Source organism: Artemia sp. Qi Xiang Cuo, chromosome 20 (assembly GCF_049724085.1).
Source record: "Artemia sp. Qi Xiang Cuo chromosome 20, ASM4972408v1, whole genome shotgun sequence".
Classification (NCBI taxonomy): Eukaryota; Metazoa; Arthropoda; class Branchiopoda; order Anostraca; family Artemiidae; genus Artemia; species Artemia sp. Qi Xiang Cuo.
Window position 1 is genome coordinate 4,775,681 of NC_142813.1, and position 25,612 is coordinate 4,801,292.

The following is a 25,612-nucleotide window of genomic DNA, read 5'->3' on the forward strand; positions in this document are numbered from 1 at the left end:
CTGATTGAACTTGATTGGAGATTGGAACTTGATTGAACTGATTGGAACTTGATTGAACTTGATTGAACTGATTGGAACTTGATTGGAGCTTGATTAAACTGTATCTACAAACAATTTTGTTTCATTTGATGACATTATTTAGTGTTATTTGATGATACAAAGTTGTTTGCCATCACTTTTGACAAACAGCTGTAAATGATTTTTAAATGTGGATTTCTTTCTGTTGTTTTCTTGTATGTTTAGTTGTTTTTTAGCCTAGTTTTTTTTCTTCTGATATATCCTTTATTTCAGCTATAATTATATTCAATGTTTTATGCAACTTTTATATACTATTTGTATTTGTTTATTTCTATTTTAATTTATTTTATTTTATCTTATTTATATTTTATTTTTTATTTTATTTATATTTTATTTATCTTATATTATTTTTTATTTTATTTCTATTTTAATTTTATCGTGATACATAACTTATTTACATCGGTTTATTATTATCTATTATATACAATTTTCGTGTCATAATTTATTCTCTAAGCTTTTATTTTGTATATTGTTTTTATTTTGTTTTCATTCTTTATTTTATTTTAACACATATTTTAGCATGTAATCAGTAACATTTTGTCATAAAATTATATGCCAGTTATTTTTATGATAAAAAATCTAAAGGTTTCTAAAATTTAAGTGTTTTCTGGCTGTTTTCTTATATTTTCTGTTTTTTCGTGTTTTTTTTCTCTTTTCCATTCGATATAAAATGGAAATTTTCAGACTTAATTACATTATTTGTTTCACTATCTTAACTGAAAACTTCACCTTTTATTAAATCATCTTATATTTTCATGGTAGGCTATCTGTATTTTGCCTATTACAGGAAAACAGGGGAATGGGGAACAATTTTCCAGGGCTAGCTACCGGGACAATAGAGAAATGAAACAAAACATTTTATGAGCCCGTCGGGACTAATCCATCGTCGGTCGGATATCAAATTTACGTATCTCCATAATTGTCGTCGGTCGGTCGTTAAATCAATAAATATCTTTATGTTTTTGTTTTACGGTTATCGCACGGAGAATACAGAAGTTGTGATTTTTTTTTTCTGCTCCTCTGAAAATTAACAATTATGGAGATACGTAAATTTGATATCCAGCCGACCCCATGCTGAACAATATAATTCGCATATCCTAATTCAACTTTTTTCTTTATTCATCTGTAGTCCTTGTTTTACAGGACACTGTAAATTGTACATGAGTTAATAGTGCACGAAATAGAACACGAGTTAATAGTACACGAGTTAAATTTCTTGCAATGTAATTGTTTGAATTGTTGTGTACCGTGTTGCGCGTCGTGTTGCGTATCATGTGTATCGTGATGCATATCGTGTTGAATGTGATCGATTTGTGTTTTTTTCCTCGCACTCCCGGTGTATTATTTTCATGGTTCTAATGGACAATAAAATCAATTATTATTTTAGCTTTTATTATTTAATTATTGACAAATTATTAGAGATTTCTTGCATGAAATCTTTTTTTGTATGGGTGTATATGTATGACCATTCCATTAGATAAGGAGACATGTTGAGAAAACAATTGTTACTTTATAATATGCAAAATAATCCTATTTAACATATTTTCAAGGGGAGAAACTTTATTCTCACTATTTTTCTGTTTTTTCCAGTTTGTCAACCCAAATTTTCAATATTTATGTCTATTCTCCAAGTCTTGAAACTCGTTTATAAAACAAACACCCAAGAGCCATCTAGCTAATCTAACTTAACATAACCTAACATAACCTAAATTTATCAATATTTGCCTATTTATATCTTTTTGGTAGATGGTAGTGATGGTGTTTAACTTTCATATATAGACTATTTGAAAACGGATAAATGCAGTCAAATATGTTTATTTTTCACAATTTTGTTAAAAAAAAATTGTACAACAGTGAAAGAAGTGATGACAAAGGTTTTCTCTCTGCAAAATTTGTCAACTAGGATTATTTTGCATATTATGAAGTAAGAATTGTTTTCTCAACTTGTCTCCTTATGTAATGGAATGGTCATACATACACACCTTAGTATGTTTTAGCCGTTTCATTGTCTCGTTTTTTCCCTCATTTTTCCGTTGAGGGGAAAAACAAAATTTCCGGACTCTACTGTATAATGTGGTTCATACCTTAATTAAAGTTTCATCCTTTCGTATCTAATCCTATATTTTTATGTTATCTATATTTTGCCTATTATGGGAAAACAGGGGAATGGGGGCCAACTTTTCAAGACTATCTAGGAAAATAAAAACAAAATGTTGTATCAATCTGCCGGAACTAATTCATGCTGAACAAGATACTCAGTATCAGGGTTGCCATCTTGCACATTGTTTGTGTGAAATGCGCTATTTTTTCCTCAGAGAAGACGCGGAAGAGTAAAATTCACTCTTTTTGGATGTCAGTTTTCATTTGCTTTAAATGTCAGTAGTTGGCAACTTCATCAGAAGTGCATTTAACGAAGGAACAGGGTTGCCAACTTGCATATTTTTCGTGTGGAATGCACTCTTTTTACCTCAGAGGGGATGCGGAAGAAGGAATGTGCGCATAAATTTTTTGACTTGCACTTTTTTGAGCAAAAATCACTCTTTTTGGTCTTGATTTGCACCTTTTTAGACGTGGGCAGTTGACAACCCTGCTTTGTATACCTTAAGTAGACTTTTTGCTTTATTTATCTATAATCTTTTTTTTTTCAGGGCACTCGAAGAAGTAGTGCACGCTTATGCATGGTGCATAGAAAACAAAACGTTGCTTGGATGGACTGGGGAGAAAGTAGTCTTTGTTGGTAAACCTCTAACCTCTTTATCCTCTTAAACCTCTTTAACTTGACCTTTCTCTTTACTTTTTGACCTTTCTACTTTAGATAATCATTGTAGTTATGATAAATTAAAGATGTTGGGGGCTAAAGTGGGTCCCCCGTCATATGGTGGCTTGTAGTTTCTCTTTATTAGAGCGGGTATACCTTGTGGCTTTTACTTAGTCACCGTTGGACTGCGCCTGCTTTTTCTCTGCGCTAATAAAATGGTTTAGAAGTTTAGCTTCCCAAATAAATCCAAACCAATACCCATTAATTTATTAAATCACCAAGAATAGCAAAAATAGATTCTGATTTTTCGAATTTTTTAAGCGGAGATTTACACTACCATGGATATCTTAAAAAGCAGGAAATCAGCTTTTCATGACCGATTCACGGGATTCAGCAGATTGCTAATATTTGAATTTCTGCGGACGAAAGGCGTTGTCAAGTTTGACACATCAGTTTAGCTTACTTATTTCGGCTGTTTATTTGAAACTTTGTACTGTATTAGTTATTCCCATTCCTATTAGTTATTCCTTGATTCCCATTAGTTATCTCCATGTTTCTAATCTCGCCATGGTTAGTTTTCTGCACTGTAATATTCTTTGCTAGCGCCGCTGCCAAATGAATCGAAAATCGAGAGCCTAAATAAGTAGTTTACATAAACTGTTTTGTTTTATTTTTTCTGTTTATTTATCGGCAATGCACTCCTAAATAAGTGGACTAATTGGGTTGAAATTATTATTGGCCACCTCTTACTCTCCGACAAGAAACATGAGGCGTTTGTGTTCGTTGCTTTTTTTTCTCATTGGGTCAGAATGTTTCAGAAAGTCATCCTGCAGGGATGTCGTAATTTTTAAAAGGATATTATAGTTCAGTTTGGTAATGTTACAATTTGGCTTAAATTTGGCATATATGACCTTCTGAGGGATAAGGTCAAAAAGGGCGTATCGTCTATTTTGTTCGCCTGACTGGATGGGTAAGCACTAAAAAATTATATTTGTGATGCCAAAACGGTTATTAAGATTGTCGAGCAACGCTGCCTTGTTAACCGTAAACGATTAACCGTAACCGTTGTTTTGGCACGTAAAACACTCCCGCTAACAGCTGGTTGAATACGCAATTGTTGATACTCGTGTGACAGTTGGAAAGACTTACGTGGGTGTAGCCAGGAATTAGACATCTAATATATCGTTAGGCTTTAGATTTTAGAATTTTGTTCAAATTACGCCTACCCTAGCGCTACTCAATGCCTGTGTAGGGTAAACTTTCACGATAAGGATGAATGTTGCAGAATTGACCTGCTAGAAGTCCGATTTGACTAAATCCTTGAACCAAACAGTGAAGAAATTCGAAAGTGTCATTCGTTCTTAATTTAGTTAATTTATTATGATATTCTTAGTTATTATTATATATATATTATATTGTTATTATGTAAAAATATATATACATATATATATTTATTATATAACATAAATATTATAATTAATATTAAATAATGTAATACAATAATATTAATAATATTGTAATATAAGTAATATAAAATAAATAAATAAAATAATTAATATAATACAAATATTATATAATATAGTTGTTATTATATTATTATGTAATATTCATAGTTGTTATAATATTGTTTAAATTTACCTGACGTTTTTTTTTATTCTGTTTTGTTTTTTTTTGTTTTATTTCTTAAGTGCTTGGTCACAATCTGTAGTATGGTTTCTATGGTATATCAAATCTGCAGTGGAATGGGGGTCTAAGTTGATTGAAATGGGGGATCTAAGTTGATAAAAAATGATTAATAGACCCTCAAACCTACAGTGGAAAATATTCGAAAAGAAGCTTCATTCCTGGTTATGACTCGAATTTACTAATCGTCTGGCGGAGAAGTCAGACGGAGAAGTCAGAAGAAAATGTCAAGTTTTTTAATGCAAACCATAGAATGATTTCTACATTAGCCTATCTGAATTTATTAGCCTATCTGAATTTAGCCTATCTGAATTATATAAAATCTGAATTTTGCGGGGAATGGGGGTCTGAATTCAGCAATTGACTGAATTCAGTCAATAAAAAGGACTGACAAACCAGCAGCAGAGAATCAAATGAATAAAAATGAAGAATGAAAATAAAGAATAAAAGAGAATAAAAATGAAGCTTCTTTCCTAGTTTTGATACGAGCATACAAATCGTCTGAGGGAGTATATGCCGAGGATTTTCTAGATTTTTTATGTGCTTGAACGATTTCTATGATATATAAAAGGTGGAACCGGCAGCAAAAAAAGAACCTTAATTCAGCAGGTAAAATGATTGAGTAAATCTATCAAACGAACAATAGAGAAACCTCAAACAGAAGCTTCATTCCATGTTTCGATATTGATGGACTACTCGTTTGCAGTGGCGTAATTTCCTCAAAAAGCTTGGGAGAGAAGGGGGGGGGGGCAAAGTTATAGCCAATTTTCCTAAATCAAGTGATAATAACGGTGAAAATTGAAAAATGAGCCATATAGTACAATAAAGGTATGTGCTAGAGAAAACTGACTCGTTTCTGTGGATGCTTCAATTATGCAGACTTAGTTTTGACAAGATTTTTGAAGAAACTAAATTTCAGCAATGGGGGGGGGGGGGGGAGGTCTAGGAGGGCCATTTGAACCCCGGCCCCATAACAAATTACGCCCCTGCTCATCAATGTTCTGGCTCCTTTTCTAATGTGAAATACGATTTTCCTACTCAAGAAATAAAAATAGAAAGCCTTTGTACCAGAATGTTTTTTTCCTGCTGGATTCGGGTTTTTATTTAAAACATTTATTTATTTTTCATGCGAAATAATGTGCCACTCATCTGATGAGATAAATTTCTAGGATATTTTAGCTTTTCCCTATGTGATTGAATACAGAGAATAATTTTCTCCATTCAAAAGAGAAAAAATTTCTTTTTTTGGACCAAAATGTTTTTTTTTTATGCTGAATTTAGGTTTTGTTTAAAACATGTTCTGTTTATTTGTGAAATCAGCAAGTACCTGAGGCCGTCACAAATACTAAAAATATAACATCTCTTGTAGCTAATATGTAGCGCGGTCAATTGGGTTGGGGGAAAGGTCGTGTATTCCCTACATGTTTTTTGCTTCCTCCCCTATGTTTAGAATTCTTTTGGAGGGTTAAGGAGGGTATTTTGATTGTGAAATTCCTTTTTCGGTATTTCATTTGAATTAAAGACACATTTGCCCGTCCTAGATTTTAAAAAATAGTTATCCCCCCTCCCCGCCACTATTTATAAAAAATATTTTGTGCCTCCCTCGCCAAATTTTCACGAATTGACGCCACTGCCAATATTACATCGCTGGAAAGAGTAACTCGTAAACATAGGATATGAACCCACATGACTTTGACGTACGATCTGTCAAGGCCGTATGTAAGGGGGAGGGGGTTGGAACCCCCGGAAATTTTTGTCCAACTCGTAAAAATGTATTTTAAAAACATTTATGATGCGCTTTTTTGTGCCCCTCCCTCCTCGAACGAAAGTCCTGGATATGTTTAATAGAGTGCTAAACGTTTAGTAGGGCCGATAATTTTTTAGTCTTATTTTTTCTTTTTTAGTCTCATGTCAATTAGAGTCGATACTTTTGTAGTCTCAGTTTTTCATCATAAATTTCTGCATTAAACCATGTTTATGTCCAAATAAGATTTGAGGTTCGTCCCCTCTTGGCATCCAATAACTAACTGTCTCTAATCCGAAGAAAATGAGTAACTTTTAAGAGTTTGGTCTTCAGTGATTTAACATGGGAATATGGGGATTAAAAACTATTAGTGTCACTGCACTTAAGGATACTAATAAGTTGATAATAAGATCAATCCGACAAAAAAAAAATCAAACAGCTATATAGCCTGACGTAACTTTTTTGTCTATATAATATTGTCAAATCAAAAATGTGTTTCACATATCATTAATATTGCACTAATCAATAATCAGATTTCCAATGAACAATTAGAAAATATATATACAAAAAAAAACAGTTCATACATCAAGCCCCACCAAAGTCTCTATGGCCAGAATCATTTGGCTAATATCAATTTAACTAGTCTTTGAAGATGTACCTGTAGACTTAGAAGCATCCAATATTGATTTGAGTCTTATTTTCGTCTTGTTAACTATAGGATACGTGAATACTATTTCTCAATACAGCATTGGAAACTTGGGTTTTCAATCATGTAATTTTGTCTGATTTCAGATTTCTTTTGTTTTTGTTTTATTTTTGTCTTTTGTTTTATTTTTGTTTATTTTTGTCTTTTGTTTTATTTTTGTTTTGTTTTGTCGTAGGCAATAAATCTCAACCTGACCAGAATTCCTCAGAATACACAACGTAACAAACCTATGCTTTTCAGAATTTAAATCTTGCGTAACTAGATCGATCAAATGGACAGCTTAACTTACCTTGGTAGTATTATTAGTGAAGACGATGGAGGCTGTGAAAATGTTAAAATTAGAATAGCTAAGGCTCTGGGTGTTTTTTCACAGTCGAAAAAAGTTTGAAAGAATGAGAAGATGAATCTACGAACCAAGATCAGAATATTGGAAGCTTCAGTAATGACAGTTGTCAAATATGGTTCTGAAGAATGGGCGCTCCGAAAAACAATTAAGATTTGCTAAATTTTTTACTGAGGTATTGAGTGCGGATTGATTTTGGTACCCGACTGACCGATCGTATTTCAAACAGTAGATTTTACGAAAAGTGTGGTTCAGTCCCGCTTTTAAGGGTTATAATGAGAGAGATGGCTAATGCACGTTCTGCGGATGAAGGATGACAGATTGCCAAAGACCTTCGTTTTTGGCCAACCGGAAAGGTCTCATGGCTGAACTTGGCCATTATAATTCTCGCCATGGACTTTTCCTCATATACCTCATTCCTTTTGGGCAGAACGAAAAGCAGTTTGTCGTCGGTTGGGAGGATGTCATAAAAAAAGATTTGAGGGAAAACTTCCTGGGAGGGTATAAAGAGGGAGGCTTTGAATAGATTGGGATGGAGGAGGTGCGTGCGAGGCTGTGCTAGCCTCAGAGAGTTTGGTGTTGTGGTGAGTTGTCAGTACTAGTAATTGTCTTTCCAATACATGAGAGAACCAACTAATATATAGTCTTAATAAATCCCATAGAAAAGAATAAATTATTGTTGAAAAAAAAATGTTAAATTGAGAGTAGAGTTACTCAGAATAAACATTGCAACACAGACTACGTTCTTCACACTTTAACTCTTACCCAGGAGAAAACAAACTAACAGCCATTCTGACTAAATTTAAAAAAAAGGACAAATTACAGTTAAAAAAAAGTTTAAACAGAAATCATTTCGATTTCTTTTTCCTTTTCTTTACTTTTAGATGTGGTGCTAAAGATAGTCTGTGCCACAGTTAAGTCACTAACTCTGGCTAACTTAATCATATCCTTCTTTTTCTTTATTCACCTAGTGCAATTGTTTTTTTGTCTTTTACCACTGCCGGTGAATCGAAGTAACTCTTCACCGAAGTAACTCATCTAATATGTATTTGAGGAGGAATTTGTGGATCCTTCATTCGGAGCTGGGCAAAGTTACTCAGAATTGATCCTGATTTTAGCCTGAGTTTCAGAATTCATTGGTCAATCGTGAATTCAAGATTCAATTCAGCTCGGATTATGAATCGGTACATTACCTGATTTATAAGATGAAGGAGATAGAAGTCGCGTAAATAACTCCTTTCACTCTTAACGTGGCGGTATTTTCACCTCCTAATCGGACGCTTCTAATTTTGTTTCTGTTTTCAGGAGACTCAGCTGGTGGCAACTTGCTTGTAGCTGCCACACTAAAATGTATTCAGATGGGCCTGCCTTTACCTAGTGGTCTGTTCCTGGCTTACACACCATTTCTATTGCAATTTGTTCCATCTCCATCTCGGTTATTATGTTTAACGGATCCACTTTTGCCATTTGGTTTTATGATGAAATGTCTCCAGTCCTACGCTGCCACCAACAAAAAGGACAACGTGGTGTCGAATAATCTCCAAAGCAAGAGCCTTTTATATAGTTTATGGACGACAGCAAGCGATATGATTAGCTTCATTTTTGCAAAACAACGTGGGGGAAAAGAGGGAATTGTTAATCACAAAGAGACGTGGCTCTCAGATCATTCCCCATCGGAAGAATTTCAAGAGTTTGATGTCCCAGCTGACCCATACATATCTCCCTACCTTGCTCATGCTGATGACCTCTCACGATTTCCAAAAACTGTTTTGGTTTCAAGTGAATCTGATCCCTGTTTGGACGACACTGTGATGTTTGGTAAGCGACTGAAAGAGCAGAATGTGGCGATAGATATGGTTATTTTTGATGATCTTCCTCATGGGTTTCTCAATTTTGGCGCTTCGCCAGAAGCAAATGAAGCTATACGTGTTTGTGGTGATAAAATTCGCGATCTTTGTAATTCTAAATAATTTCTTTGTATTTCATTAGTTAACTATCAAATAGTCGTATCTGCATTAAGACAGGCTTACAGGAGAATGAATGCTAATTATTTATGACTCACTCAAGTATTGATGAAATAATTTTTCCAATAGTCCATTTTTGTTTTAGGGCTATTAAAGTATAAAAAGAAAAAGTATTTTTCTTTCCTGTAAATTTGCATTAATTGAGATACTAGTTTGGCAAATCTAGGGTTTTGATGTAATGGCTGTGAAATAAATGCGCTTGATTTATCCGCCTTTATTAGAAATTTGAATTTACGTAAGCCATGCAATAATTATTTCAGATCTCCTTTGTATTTTTTGGGTTCATTATCTCAGGATTTATAAATGAACCTGTACCAAGGGGGGGGGGTAGTCCCTGAAAACAGTTGAATTTATGAAAATTGCAAGAATTATGTACAGCATTGAAAAAAACCTAAGATTTTGGGGTGCCCGGACCTAGGACCACCTCTAAAGAAATCAAAAGCGCTGGGGAAGGGGGGGGGAGGAGGGCGGGGCGTGATTCTCTTCCCGAAATTTCGAGACTGTTACAATATTTCCTATATTTTCCGTATGATCCGCTTAAATTTTTTGTTTTCTTTTTTTTTGTTTTTTGCTCATATCGCCCTCAAAATTAAAACATCGAACAGCCTAAAACTCGATCAAAGTTCCTAATCTACCTTTGGTTTACAAAAAATCTCGGTTCAAACGCCAACTCAATTCAAATTAAAACCTGTCATTAACATCCTAGGCAAATATTCTGCCCCCCTTCCCACAAAATCCTGAGTCTTCTTACCTCTCCTCCCCCCTCCGGAAAAAGAAAACTGAAAGTTCCAACTCGATCTCGAAGCCGTGAAACAAAATAGGCTATACTAACCAAGTGTAAAAATAGTCACGTTTTAACGAAACCTATTGAAGGTATGCAACCTCTATACAGCCATGTGATTTTAGGCGAAAAAAAAAATTATGCTCCCTTGTCAGCATCCAAAAACCAACTGACTGATCTCTGCTTATCGAGGGAACTGTCTCACTACATATGGCATCAAACAGTTCGTGGTAACAAACTGTAAGTAAGGAGCGACCCGGCTCAACAGTAAACGAAACTCTAAATAACGAAATTTTGATACCAATAGATACATCAAAAAAAATCAGATTTTAATGCTGATTTCAAATATATTAATTTCATCAAGTTCAGTCTTACCCATCAAAAGTTACGCGCCTGAGAAAATTTACCTTATTTTCGAAAAAAGAGGGAAACACCCTTTAAGGGTCACACGATCCTAGTGAAAATCAGACTACTAAATTCAGAAGGTCGAGATTCCGTACAGCAATGGTTTTAAGCTTTTGTCTCAAAAATCTGGGAAGTTCGTACGTATAACTAAAAGAAAGATAACGGATATGGGTTTATTTGTTTGTTTTTTTCCCAAGGGTGATTGTATGGACCCGGAAGTGCTAAAATATCGTGAGAGGTCTGATCCGAACGGAAATTAAAAGTTCTAGTGCCCTTTTTAAGTGACAAAAAAGGCGGGCAACTAGGCCCCCTCCCACGCTAATTTTTTTCCCAAAGGCACCCGATCAAAATTTTGAGATAGCCATTTTGTTCAGCACGGTCGAAAATATAATAAATATGTCTTTTAAGATGACTTAATCCCCCAAACTCCCCGGGGGGAGGGCTGAAAGTTATGAACTTTACCCAATGTTTACATATGGTATTGATTATTGGAAAGTATACAGACGTTTTCAGGGGCTATTTTTTCTGGTTGTGGGGAGGGGGGAGGGCGGGGGTTATGTGAGAGGATCTTTCCATGGAGTAAGGGACATTGCTATCAAGGGGGCGCCGGGTTTCCCAGGATTATTAAAAAAAACGATCAGAAATTAAATAAAAAAAAAAAACAGTTTTCTTTTAACTTAAAGTAAGGAACGACATTAAAACTTAAAATGAACAGAAATTATTCCGTATATGAAAGGGGCTTTCCCCTCCTCAACGCCTCGCTCTTTACGCTAAAGTTAGACTCTTTCTCACAACGCTAGTTTTTAAAACAATAACAAATTTTAGCATAAAGTGCGAGGCGTTGAGGAGAGGACAGTCCCTTTCATACACGGAAAAATTTCTGTTCGTTTTAAGTTTTAATGTCGCTCCTTACTTTCAGTTAAAAAAAACTTGTTTTTTTAATTTAATTTCAGACAATAGTTTTCATCTCATAAACACTAAATAACTTCGAAGGTCGTACTGGCTAAGCATGGTAAAACGAGAAAACGTTAGACAACGTAGAGAAAACGAGGTAAATTACATCCAGTGGAAAAAGGAGAAAGAGAAAAATGTAGCAGTCCTCAGTGCAGGAAGAAGAATAAAAAAGATGTAGACAAAATTTCAAAGGACAATATGGAAAAGAAGACAAATCTTTAAATTTTTTTTACTAAAATAGGAGAGGTCCTGGTACTTGTTAATCAAACGAAACACACTCAAGAATTACGCTTTGGTTAGATCTCAGAAAACCGGTTTTATAACCACAAAGACAAATGACGGGTGATAGAATGCATTGGACTTGTACAATTTGGGCTATATATTTGCACATTATGGTTGGAGGCGGAGTTAAAGTATTTGGACAGCGTGAAGTTAAATAACAATTCTTACTTCATAACATCCAGAATAATCGCAGCTAACACAGTTTGTATGCAGACCTGCTATACTTAAACTTAAATCCTAGAAAATTGCGCGGTACTTGTCAATTAAACGAAACACACTCAAGAATTACGCTTAGGTTAGATCTGAGAAAACCGGTGTCATAACTACAAAGACAAGTGACGAGGGATGGGGTTAGGTTACAAGCGCTGTCCATTTACTTTACCCCCACCTCCCCCTAATATGCAAATATATAGCCAAATTGTATTATTATATAAACTAAAGGTTATACGCAGGTTATATTTCATTAGCATTAACTTCACTTCTTGAAGTGAAGTTTAATTTTAAGGTTATACGCAGGTTATATTTCGTTAGCATTAACTTCACTTCATGAAGTGAAGTTAAGTGAATGTGTTTCGTTTAATTAACAAGTACCAAATCCCTTTCTAAAAGAACTGAATAAATACCTCGAAAAGGCAGTTGAAAAAAAAAAAACGATTTTGAACCGTATTGGGATTCTAGTTCGCCATTCAACATTGGCTTCTTGTCTTTTTAGTTTATCTTTTTCTTATCCTTTGGTAGCATAGTGGATTCTGCTTGGCAACACTTGGCCTGGGGTTTGATTTCTGATCCCACAAGGTTGGGCGAACGCTTACTTCCTGCCTCTCTAAAAAAGATCTTCCAACTGAAACGTTGACGATATCCTGTCTACAACCTATGTGACATCAATGGCTCTGGAGAATCATTTTCCTTATACTGGTCTGGGACTTTTATCTATGTTTTTTATTCTTTTTTCTGCATTGAATTCTATGTCGAAATATTTGAATTTTCGCCTTTTTCACTTATTGTGTCCTACGAATACTGTACCACGTTTCTAACGCAGGATAAGACTTACACAACATCTTTCTTTGATGGCAGAATCCGTCGACTTTTATATAATTAAAAAAGAATTGAAAAGAAAAAAATGATTATTTAAAAACACTCTCTTCTCTTTTTTAATTCGGATTTTTACTATCGCTATCTTTTAAATAATTCGAAAGTTATGTTGTACTTAAATATTTTTATAGAGACTATTTAATATTATTAAATATTTTTAAATATTTTTATAGAGGCATGGCTCTACTTACTAATCCATGATTCGGAATAAGTCATTCCAATAAGAGCTTTCAATTACCTCTCGATAGCGCTATTCTAAGAGAAAACAGTAATAACATTCTCTAGATTTTAAAAATACGAGATTTTTAGCAGACAAAACTATACATTAAAAATATTATTTCCTAATTTTTTTTCCTTTTTTATTTTTTACATCACTATCTCTTCCCAAATAAATTGCATGTCCTGTTTCTTTTAAATGGTCAAATAATTTGTTCTTGCTTGGATATACTTTTTTACACATTGCACATTCAAGAAGCACAGGTTTGCTTTCAGCGATTTTCTTCTTCTTTTCTCCGTTTTCTTTTATCTCTTCTTCCAAGATGTCAGCACCAGTTCCTAATGTAGCTTTTTCAACGCTTTCGGGCTTGTTGGGTTTTATATATTCCGTAGCTTTCAATTTTTCAGACGGCTTATCACCTTTTTTATTTTTCACTTTTTTACTCTTTTTCTTTCTGCCAATTTCATAATCATCATTACCACACACTTCAGTAGGAACTATTATTTCCTCATCATTATCAGTGTCTTGAGCAACCGCTGTAAAAGCTTTCTTTTTCTTATTTTTCTTCGCTTTCCTTTTTTCTCCTTTTACGACTTCTACTTCTGAGTCAATATCAGGGATTGTTTCTTCTGGGCTATCTATCTCATTATCAATTGATACAAATGCTTTCTTTTTATTATTTTTCTTTGCTTTCTTTTTTCCTTCCGGTATAGAATCAATAGAATCAATTTCATCTAAGGATACGTCTTGTACAAATGCTTCTTCAACATTATCATCTTCATCATCGCTATCTACATCATAGCCAATACTAGTAAAGGCTTTCTTTTTCTCAATTTTCACTTTCATCTTTTCTTCTGTTGCTTCTTCTAGTTCTAACTCAATGCTGTCTATCATTTCTTGTACCGTTTCTTCTTCTTGTTCGCTAATAAGTTCCGCATTACTATTTAGCTGATCTATATCTTCGTCTTCTTCAAGGAGGTGAAGCCGCAAACGTTTTACATTTTCTTTATGCCGTTTTGAATTTTCGTGGTTATAAAACCTAGAAAGGAAGAACGAAACAATTTGAGAGGTTTATGACAATAAATCCAGAGGTTTCTAATTAATAGACTAAAACGTAATTTGGAAACAATTTGAGGAGATGGTAATATTAGAGAGAATAAAAATTGATCTAATTAATAGAGTAAAACTTAAATATGAGCAGGTTGTCATAATAGTTTGAGAGGTTGAAACACCAATCTGAAATAAATAACTAAGAATTCGATAAGTTTCTAATCTACAAATTTTAACATGATCTGATAGGGTTGGGATAATAATTAGAGAGTTTTATAATTAACAGATTTATAATAACACAATCCAAGATGGTTGTGACAACAACAGGAGGTTGAAATTTGAATTGAAGCTATCAAGTATTTTGCAGTAGGTTGCATTAAGACATGGCTAATTGTAGAAAGAGACAAGCCAAGACAGATAGTCCAAGTAATTGAGAGGCAAATGTTTAAATGGTGGGAGTAAGCATGACTCTCTTATTGGACACATAATTGATAATTCGAAAGGTTTCTAATTAGAAGATTAATGCATAACCTGAGACGGTTGTGACAACAACTGGAGAGGTTGGAAATAAAGCCAGGAAGGAATGACCGAGAGTAAGTTATGAGGTGTCTAAATAATAGATTAACACATGAGAGGCTTGTGATAATAATTACAGAGGTTGAAATCAAAACCTGAAATAAATCACTGATAATTCGAAATGTTGCTAATTAGTAGATTAATACATAATATAAGACGATTGTGACAACAATTTGAGAGGTTGGAGATAAAACCATGAAGGAATGACCAAAAGTAAGTTACGAGGTTTCTAAATAAAAAATTAACACATGATTTGAGAGGCTTGTGAAAATAAGGTTGAAATTAAAACCTTAAATAAAAAATGATATTCAGAAAGGTTTCTAATCTAAAAGTTTTAACATAATCCGATAGGATTTTGATGATATTTAGATAGGTTTCTAATTAATATATTAACACATCTGAGATGGTTGTGATCACAATTTGAGAGGTTGGAAATAAACCAGGAAGAAATAACTGAAAATAATTTAAGAGGTTTCTAATTAATAGATTAACACACGATTTGGAGGGTTGTAATAGCAATTAGAGAGGTTAAAACAAGACCTACAAGGGGTGACCGGAAATGATTTGAGAGGTTGCTATTATCTGAGGGTTTATGAAAATAATTAGTGAATATGAAAATAAAACCTGAAAAGAGAGACTGAAAATAATTTGAAAGGGTTATAATAGCAATTTCAGAGGTTTCTAATTAATTGACAAAAACACAATTTGAGAAGAGGGAACATTTCAGAGGCTTCTAATTAATAAATTAAACATAGTTTGAGCCGGTTATGATAATAGTTTAAGAGAGTGAAACCAAAAACTAAAACAAATAGCGGATAATTCCAGAAGTTTCTAATCTATAGATTTTATTATGACCAGATAGAGTTGTGATAATAATTACACAAATTTTTAATGAATAGATTAACACATAATCCGAGACCGATGTTACAACAATTTGAAAGGTTGAGAATAAAACTAGGAAGGAATAACTGAAAACAATTTAAGAGGTTTCTAATTAATAGATTATAGATTGTGCACACGATATATTAATAGATTGTGCACACGATTTGAGATGGTTAGGATAATACTTAGAGAAGCTGAAAACAAAACTTAAAATGAGTGATTTAAAATCATTCGAGAGGTTTCTAACTAATACATTTAAACATAATATGAGTTTTATTTAAAATAACTAGCCAGTCTGAAAATAAAACCTGAAAAGAAAGGGTGAAAATAATCTGAGAGGGTAAGATGGTGGGCTAAACAAATAGTGTCCATTTAAGTGGACTTTAAAATAAGGACCAATACCTGAGATGACATTGAGAGTGTATAACAGTAATGAACACAACTTCAAAAACAAAAATTGGTATTACCTTATGGGCCTTGACAAAACAGGTGAATTATGTTTAAGATAATTTAACAAATTATGGAGAAAATAGAGATTATTTGGGGAAAGGGGCCTCCATCCCTGCACAAGGACGTACCCAGTATTTTTGTCGGAGGGGGTTTTACCCGAAAAAAATTTCAGGGGTGGGGGTTACAAAAAAAAACTTCAAAAAACGCATACAAAATTTGTTTATATCCATTTTTTACGTCTTTATGAGTCAGACAAAAATTTCGGGGGGGGGGGGGAGGGTTCAAATATTTGAACCCTCTTTAAAAAAAAAAAAAAAAAAAAAAAATGTGAATTAACTCATCTGGAAGCGTTTAAAATGTGAGTTATATTTAATTGTTTTTTGTATTTGTGCTTGGTTGTGGTTTTCTTTTGATGGTTTTGGTTGGTTTTAGTTATCGCCACAATGAACGTGTGAGACTAAAGAGAAAAATATAAATTACTTTTCTATAGCTCCGTGGTTAAGTGTGCCTGCTTTTATTACATTGGTTTACATCTCTGGCAAATTTTCATAAGTCAACAACCTTATTCCTTAAGTGCATACCAAAAAGGGAAGAAAATTAACATACCTATATAATACCTGATTGGTTTGTTCTTTTGTGTCAAATTTTAAACAAGTAAAAAGAAGAAAAGGTTTTTGAGTTGCAAAATTTTTTCAAGCACTCTCCCTGTTTCTCTGTGATTAAATAAAAGTAAGATAGGTAGGTTTTAGTTCACTACTGGCTAGTGGGTAATCTTATAGCACTGTAACACGTGAAAGAGCCATTGGACATGAATGCCAACGGAGATTTTCCTTTTTTTGTATTTTGACACAATGTTGTCAATGTTCAAAATTTCAAAGTTCAATGGCGAAGCCTACAGCGAGTTTGGTTCCCCAAGAGCTAATAAAATAAAATAATATATTACATAAAATAAAAATTGCTTAGAGTATGCTGAAAAACACTCAATCCTATTTTTGCCCTCACAGGGATAACCTAGCAAAGAACGAACCCTAACCCATAGTGACAGAAAATTTAAAAACGCGTTTAAAAAAAAAAAAAAAAAAAAAAAAAAAAAAAAAAAAAAAAACAACTGTTAAATGAGGAAGAATCCCTATTTGAAACTCATTCAGGAGCGGTAACTATTATTTCAATTAATCTTAATGATGCAAGTTCATTGCGAAACGAATTCATGGGAATTTCAAAAAATAGCCTAAAATCCCACAAAATGACGTGGGATTAAAATGGACCAACATACTATTGCAACTGCACCAACATACTATTCGATATACTATATATTATACTATATACTATACTATATATAGTATACTATATATAGTATACTATATAGTATACTATATAGCCAACATACTATATACTATAATATAACACCAACATACTATAACATTGAAACTGCAGCAACATACTATTCGATATACTATATACTATACTATATATAGTATATACTATATAGTATATACTATATATAACACCAACATACTATATACTATAATATAACACCAACATACTATAACATTGAAACTGCAGCAACATACTATTCGATATACTATATACTATACTATATATAGTATATACTATATAGTATATACTATATATACTATACTTTATATAGTATATAGTATACTATAAAACCAACATACTATATACTATAATATAGCACAAACATACTATAATATTGAAACTGCACCAACATACTATTCGATATACTATATACTATACTATATATAGTATACTATATAACCAACATACTATATACTATAATATAGCACCAGCATACTATAATATTGAAACTGCACCAACATACTATTCGATATACTATATACTATACTATATATAGTATATAGTATACTATATACTATACTATATAACCAACATACTATATACTATAATATTGAAACTGCACCAACATACTATTCGATATACTATATACTATACTATATATAGTATATAGTATGCTATATACTATACTATATAACCAACATACTATATACTATAATATAGCACAAACATACTATTCGAATATCCATAACCGTTTTAGGAGAGTTACACTATCTAGGCGAATTACAGTTCCCCATCTAACAGGAAAAATTGTTTTTTTCGCGTGGGAAGCAGTGATGTGTCTCCTTTTTTTTGTTTCCCCCTTTTTTTCTATCACCGCTACTGGAGTGCTGACACATCGATATGCCTGCTCATCACCAACTAGGGATCCAGGTTGACCCACTTCTGCTCGAATCAGTTTAATTAAAGAAGTAGGCCTACCTACCTTCCTGCTCAGGCCCCAAAAATGCATCATATCTAAGAACCTATTTAGTAAATTTCTTTTCTTTTGTTCTTATCACTGGAAAAATTGAGCTATGAGTCATAGGCAGCACAATCGCACTGCCTAAGTAAAGAACGATGCTGGAACAATGTATTACTTTTTTTTCCATACCAGGGCACTTCGTATCGAATGAGTTTAGTAAATTTCTTTTGTTTTGTTCTTTTCTTTTTTTCCTTTTTTTTGTTCTTATCATCGAAAAAATTGAAAAATTGAACTATGACTCAATTTAATTAAACACTCATATGTGTCAAAAATCAAACAATGGAACCATATAATAACTGTAAAAACGAATGAGTTCACCTTAATATAAACTTTTAAAAATATATTTACTCAATTCAAGACAAGGTTCTATATTGAATTAACATCTGTGAAGACTTTTTAAGATATTTCTTGGACAAACGAAACGATTAGTGATGCATTTCTTTGTCAAATTAAATGAATATTTTCTAAAGGAAATTGTAGAGAAAAATCAGAAGAAATTGCAGAGAGAAATCTCAAGAGAAACTGTAGAGAAAAATATTAAATTCAAGCTATGTTGGGACAGTCGCATGATTCAAAAATTAAACGATGGAGTAAATTGTCAAAAATAGAATAAGTTCACTTTAACACCTAAGTTTATTTTTTTAAGTTTTACCAATTGATTAAAGCTTCTTTATGAATTGTTTTAATTTATTTTTAATTTTAAATACTTTTAATTATTGTCTTTAAGCATGTTTTTCTTAATTCAGAACAACTATTTACATTGATCGAATTTCAGATTAGGTTTTGGAGGTAGTGTGACTCTGTCCAGCTCCAGCAATCCAGCTCCAAATGGGTGCCTGGAGAAATTTGGTGAAAAAAAAACGGGAAGAATCGGATGATATTTTGGTTGTTTTTTTCTCGATAACATTTATTTTAAAAGTTCACTTTTATTTTCTCTACAATTTCCCTTAAAAAAAAAACTTGTTAAATCTGAGAATAAATGCATCACCTATCATTTCATTTGGCCAAGAATTTATCCTCAGAAATCTCCAAAGATGTTACGTCAATATAAAAACTTGTCTTGAACTATCCAAATATACTTTAAAAATGTAAGTATTAAAATTAACTTTTAGAACTCGTTAGAACTTTTAGAACTTTAGAACTCCCAAACTCCTATTGCACTCCCAACCGAAGGCAGAAGTTAGGGGATCGGTACCTGCGCTACGCGGTTCCGATAAATATACCGGAATCTTTGAACTTACCGGAGAGGTTAGTTCAAAGAGGTAAGAGGTAAGTTCATATCCAAACTATCAAAACAGCCTTGGGGGATGCAGTTAAAAATTTCAGGCAATTAATATCCTTTCCTAGGAAACTTATGCTGGAATCCTTTCCTAGGAAACTTACCTTTCCTATCCTTTCCTTTCCTAGGAAACTTAGACTTGGGGGGGGGGGGGGGACAAAAAATCGCGTTTCCAGTTTTAGAGGTAGTTGTTTAGACCAAATGAAATGATGAAGTTTTTTTTTTTTTAATTTGCAATAAGAAACTTTTAAAGACAAAATAGAATTTGTAAACGGCTTTTTTTGTAAAAAAGAAAAGAAAAAAAAAGTAACTTATAGCTAATGATTTTTAACACCAAATTCAAATTATTGCCTTCATGACCTTTAAACATGCTCTAGATCGGATTATTTGCCTGTCTGAAAAAAGCAATAAAATTAATGAAATAAATAATATGCTTCAAAACTATGCAAAATTCAGCCGCAAAAAGAAGCAAGGAAAACTTTTGAATCCTTTGCCCTTTGAATCGATAGTTTTTATGCAAGATGGTGTAATAAGCCAGTCCCGCTTTAAACTAATATTCATGACTTAATTTAAGATACAGCCTATCAGGAATTACTACAAATACACCATAGCCACAAATTGCCATAATTAAGATTATGAGAGAAAAATGTCGCAAAAGCTACAATAATAAAAAAATAAACTAACTAATAAAATAATAAATAAAAATAAAAATAATATAATAATAAAATAAAATAATAATAATAACAAACTAACGATTTGGCAGTCCTAAAAAGTTTGTTACAGGCAGGGCAATACAGATCTTCTCCAGATACTGAGCTCATGTTATCACCAGTGACGTCTTTATCTTCGCCATTTTCATCATCATTGCCTGTTTCCTCATTTGAAGAACTAGTAGCATTATGCTCTTTTTCGATTTCCTAGGAAAGGTATTCAACGAATTAGTGTGGATTCAAAAAGAATATATCAATAAACTGCAAACATTTTGAAGAAAATGCAAGCGAATCGTAAAACAACAAGCAAGTGTATTTCAAAAAGAAAAGAAGAAAATCCTTAATAACTTTCAAGTAAATTGGCAATCAGTAAATTATCATTTAGTAACTTTGTTCTAATCATTCCAAGATACGGTTTGAAAATGAAATTTTCAAAATTTCCTTGATGGAAAAAAATTCCTTGTTTTTTAGAAACAGATATTAAAAGAAAAGGAGTAGAATTTGTCTCTAGAAAATAAATTTTATAAAAAAAAATACAAGCCAAAAAAGTAAATAAAAAACAAGTAAATAACAAAATAAAAGGAGAAATTCCTGAAAATTTGTGTTCTAAATGATGATCATAATAATTAACAACTTGTAAAGAGCTGTAATACTCCATAAGTGATTTTTCTCTTTCAGGAAATGAAATAATTCTAGAATAAGATTCCTAGGGAAGAATATTAAAAAAGTTGGGAGGAATTTTTTTGTTGTTAATAATTCTCATCAATAAGAAAACAAGTAAATGACAAAAAGAAAATAGGAATTCTTTAAGAAATTGTGTTGAAGATAATAATGATAAACACGTGAAAAGCTACAATTATTCCAAGGTGATTTTTCCCTCCCAGGAAACGAAATGATTCCAGCAGATGATTTTTCACTCACAGGAAACGAAATGATTCCAGCATAAGTTTCCTAGGAAAGGATATTAAAAGAATGGAATGGAATCTTTTTTCCAAAATAATTCTTATCGAGAAAAAAAAAATAGAAACCAAAAAAGTAAATGACCAAAAGAAAAGGAGAAATTCCAGAAAAATGTGTGTTCTAAATGATCAGCCTGTAAAGAGCTATATTATTCCAATGTCATTTTTCTCTTTTAGAAAACGAAATGATTCTAGGATAAGTTTTCTAGGAAAAGGTAAAAAAAGAATTAGAGTGGATTTTTTTCTTCAAAAATAAATCTTATCGAGCAGAAGGTACAACCAAAAAAATTAAATGACCAAAAGAAAAGGAGAAATTCCAAACAAAGTTGCGTTCTAGATGATGACAATAACAATGCTGATTTTTCCTCTTCCAGGTAACAAAATAATTCTAGGATAATATCCAAGGAAAGGATATTAAAAGAATTGGAGTAGAATTCTTTTTCGAAAATAAATTTTATCGAGGAGAAAACACAAGCAAAAAAGAAGTAAAGTTTTCTAGAAAAGGGAATTAAAAGAATTATAATATAAGATAACATAGTTTATTTCAAAAGGTCTAAGACAAGCTCAATATAGCCGGATTTGCTTCTTATGTCAAGAAAAGCAATAAACAATCCTTAAAAACTATTTAGAAACGGAACTAATCATGCATAAAATGATCAATATAAAACATAAGGAAATTATTCTAATAAGGAATAATCTATTCCTTATTCTATAATCTAATATTCTTCATAAGGAAAAAATTCTAAGATAAATTTCCTAGGAAAGGATATTAAAAGAATTGGACTGGAAGTTTTTTTTGAAAGTAAATTTTATCGATGAGAAAATACAACCAAAAAAGAAGTAGAGTTAATTTAGCTAGAAAAGGAAATTAAAAGAAATAGCTTGGACTCAAACATAATATAAGATAACATAGTTTTTTTCAAAAGGTCTAAGATAAGCTCAATATAGCCGGATTTACTTCTTAGGTCAAGAAAAGCAATAAACAAACCTTAAAAACTATTTAGAAACGGAACTAATCATGCATAAAATGATCAATATAAAACATAAGGAATTGAGTATAGGTCAGTAGACTCATACACACTACTAAGAAGGAAATAATTTAGCCACAATAGTAGCAAGCTTAAACTTATTCTTAGATGTTTTTGCTTGCAAAAGAAATTAAGGATTTTCTTTCAAAAATATATTTTTCAAGAAGATAGTAGAAAATTTAGCCAGAAAAGTAGCAAGCCTTTATTCTTAACCTTATTCTTGAATGTTTTTGCTTGCAAAAGAAATTTAGTATTTTTTCTTAATATATTTTTCAAGAAGATAGTAGAAAATTTAGCCACAAAAGTAACAAGCCTATATTCTTAAACTTATTGTTAAATGTTTTTGCTTGCAAAATAAATTTAGGATATTTTTAAATATATTTCTGAAGACGATAGTACAAAATTTAGCCACAAAAGTAGCAAGCCTATATTCTTAAACTTATTCTTAAATGTTTTTTCTCGCAAAAGAAATTTAGGATTTTCTTTCAAAAATATATTTTTCAAGAAGATAGTAGAAAATTTAACAAATTTAGTATGTTTTTTAATTTATGTTTCAAGAAGATAGTAGAAAATTTAGCCAGAAAAGTAGCAAGCCTTTATTCTTAAACTTATTCTTGAATGTTTTTGTTTGCAAGAGAAATTTAGTATTTTTTTTAATAAATTTTTCAAGAAGATAGTAGAAAATTTAGCCACAAAACTAACAAGCCTATATTCTTAAACTTATTGTTAAATGTTTTTGCTTTCAAAAGAAATTTAGTATATTTTTAAATATATTTTTCAAGAAGATAGTAGAAAATTTAACCAGAAAAGTAGCAAGCCTATATTCTTAAACTTATTCTTAAATTTTTTCAATGCAAAAGAAATTTAGGATTTTTTTTAAATATATGTTTCAAGAAACTAGAGAAAATTTAGCTAGAAGAGTAGCAAGCCTACATTCTCAACCTTATTCTTGAATGTTTTTGCTTTCAAAATAAGTTTAGTATGTTTTTTAATTTAATTTAATATTCTTAAACTTATTCTTAGATGTTTTTTCTCGCAAAAGAAATTTAGGATTTTCTTTCAAAAATATATTTTTCAAGAAGATAGTAGAAAATTTAACAAATTTAGTATGTTTTTTAATTTATGTTTCAAGAAGATAGTAGAAAATTTAGCCAGAAAAGTAGCAAGCCTTTATTCTTAAACTTATTCTTGAATGTTTTTGTTTGCAAGAGAAATTTAGTATTTTTTTTAATAAATTTTTCAAGAAGATAGTAGAAAATTTAGCCACAAAACTAACAAGCCTATATTCTTAAACTTATTATTAAATGTTTTTGCTTTCAAAAGAAATTTAGTATATTTTTAAATATATTTTTGAAGAAGATAGTACAAAATTTAGCCACAAAAGTAGCAAGCCTATATTCTTAAACTTATTCTTAGATGTTTTTTTCTCGCAAAAGAAATTTAGGATTTTCTTTCAAAAATATATTTTTCAAGAAGATAGTAGAAAATTTAACAAATTTAGTATTTTTTTTAATTTATGTTTCAAGAAGATAGTATAAAATTTAGCCAGAAAAGTAGCAAGCCTTTATTCTTAAACTTATTCTTGAATGTTTTTGTTTGCAAGAGAAATTTAGTATTTTTTTTAATAAATTTTTCAAGAAGATAGTAGAAAATTTAGCCACAAAAGTAACAAGCCTATATTCTTAAACTTATTGTTAAATGTTTTTGCTTGCAAAATAAATTTAGTATATTTTTAAATATATTTCTGAAGACGATAGTACAAAATTTAGCCACAAAAGTAGCAAGCCTATATTCTTAAACTTATTCTTAGATGTTTTTTTCTCGCAAAAGAAATTTAGGATTTTCTTTCAAAAATATATTTTTCAAGAAGATAGTAGAAAATTTAACAAATTTAGTATGTTTTTTAATTTATGTTTCAAGAAGATAGTAGAAAATTTAGCCAGAAAAGTAGCAAGCCTTTATTCTTAAACTTATTCTTGAATGTTTTTGTTTGCAAGAGAAATTTAGTATTTTTTTTAATAAATTTTTCAAGAAGATAGTAGAAAATTTAGCCACAAAACTAACAAGCCTATATTCTTAAACTTATTGTTAAATGTTTTTGCTTTCAAAAGAAATTTAGTATATTTTTAAATATATTTTTCAAGAAGATAGTAGAAAATTTAACCAGAAAAGTAGCAAGCCTATATTCTTAAACTTATTCTTAAATTTTTTCAATGCAAAAGAAATTTAGGATTTTTTTAAATATATGTTTCAAGAAACTAGAGAAAATTTAGCTAGAAGAGTAGCAAGCCTACATTCTCAACCTTATTCTTGAATGTTTTTGCTTTCAAAATAAGTTTAGTATGTTTTTTAATTTAATTTAATATTCTTAAACTTATTCTTAGATGTTTTTTCTTGCAAAAGAAATTTAAGATTTTCTTTTTGAAATATATTTTTCAAGAATCTCGTAGAAAATTTAGACAGAAATGTAGCAAGCCTATACTCTTAAACATATTCTTGAATGTTTTTGCTTACAAAAGAAATTTAGTATATTTTTAAATATATTTTTGAAGACGATAGTACAAAATTTAGCCACAAAAGTAGCAAGCCTATATTCTTAAACTTATTCTTGGATGTTTTTTCTTGCAAAAAAAATTTAGGATTTTCTTTTAGAAATATATTTTTCAAGAAGCTAGAGAAAATTTAGCCAGAAAAGTAGCGAACCGACATTCTTAAACTGATTCTTAGATGTTTTTGCTTGCAAAAGAAATTTAGGATTTTTTCTTAAATATAAATTTTTCAAGAAAATAGTATATTCTTGAATGGTTTTGTTTGCAAAAGAAATTTAAGATTAAAACAAAAAAGATTTCTTCAAGAAGATAGTAGAAAATGTAGCTACAAAATTAGCAAGCCTATATTCTTAAACTTATTCTTAAATGTTTTTGCTTGCATAAGAAATTTTGAATTTTTTAAAATATATTTTTCAAGAAGGTCGTAGAAAATTTTGCCAGAAAAGAAGCTAGTCTATATTCTTAAGCTTATTCTTAAATGTTTTTGCTTGCAAAAGAAATTTAGGATCTTTTTTAAATATTCATTTCAAAAAGCTCGTAAAAAATTTAGCCAGAAAAGTAGCAAGCCTATATTCTTAAACTTATTCTTAAATGTTTTTGCTTGTAAAAGAAATTAAGGATTTTCTTTTAAAATATATTTTTCAAGAAGATAGTAGAAAATTTAGCCAGAAAAGTAGCAAGCCTATATTCTTAACCTTATTCTTGAATGTTTTTGCTTGCAAAA

General features: G+C 31.3%; 2 protein-coding genes across 4 annotated transcripts in view; one reads left to right on the top strand and one right to left on the bottom strand.

Annotated features, from left to right (window-relative positions):
- Positions 1 to 9,537, top strand: part of Hsl (hormone-sensitive lipase) — a 69,035-nt gene extending 59,498 nt beyond the window's left edge. For both annotated transcript variants that reach the window (XM_089105736.1, XM_089105737.1), the window contains 2 exons: positions 2,727 to 2,815; positions 8,618 to 9,537. In XM_089105736.1, the coding sequence (XP_088961862.1) occupies positions 2,727 to 2,815; positions 8,618 to 9,282 (754 nt within the window). In that variant the 3' untranslated portion in view covers positions 9,283 to 9,537. The remainder of the gene's footprint in view (positions 1 to 2,726; positions 2,816 to 8,617) is intronic.
- A 3,409-nt stretch (positions 9,538 to 12,946) lies between these two features.
- LOC148939791 (dnaJ homolog subfamily C member 21-like) overlaps positions 12,947 to 25,612 on the bottom strand; it is a 52,822-nt gene continuing 40,156 nt past the window's right edge. The window contains exons 7-8 of one of the 2 annotated variants that reach the window (XM_089106505.1): positions 20,396 to 20,559; positions 12,947 to 14,106 (exon numbers count right to left, since the gene is read on the bottom strand). In XM_089106505.1, the coding sequence (XP_088962631.1) occupies positions 13,185 to 14,106; positions 20,396 to 20,559 (1,086 nt within the window). In that variant the 3' untranslated portion in view covers positions 12,947 to 13,184. The remainder of the gene's footprint in view (positions 14,107 to 20,395; positions 20,560 to 25,612) is intronic. The other variant, XM_089106504.1, reaches the window with a different exon arrangement.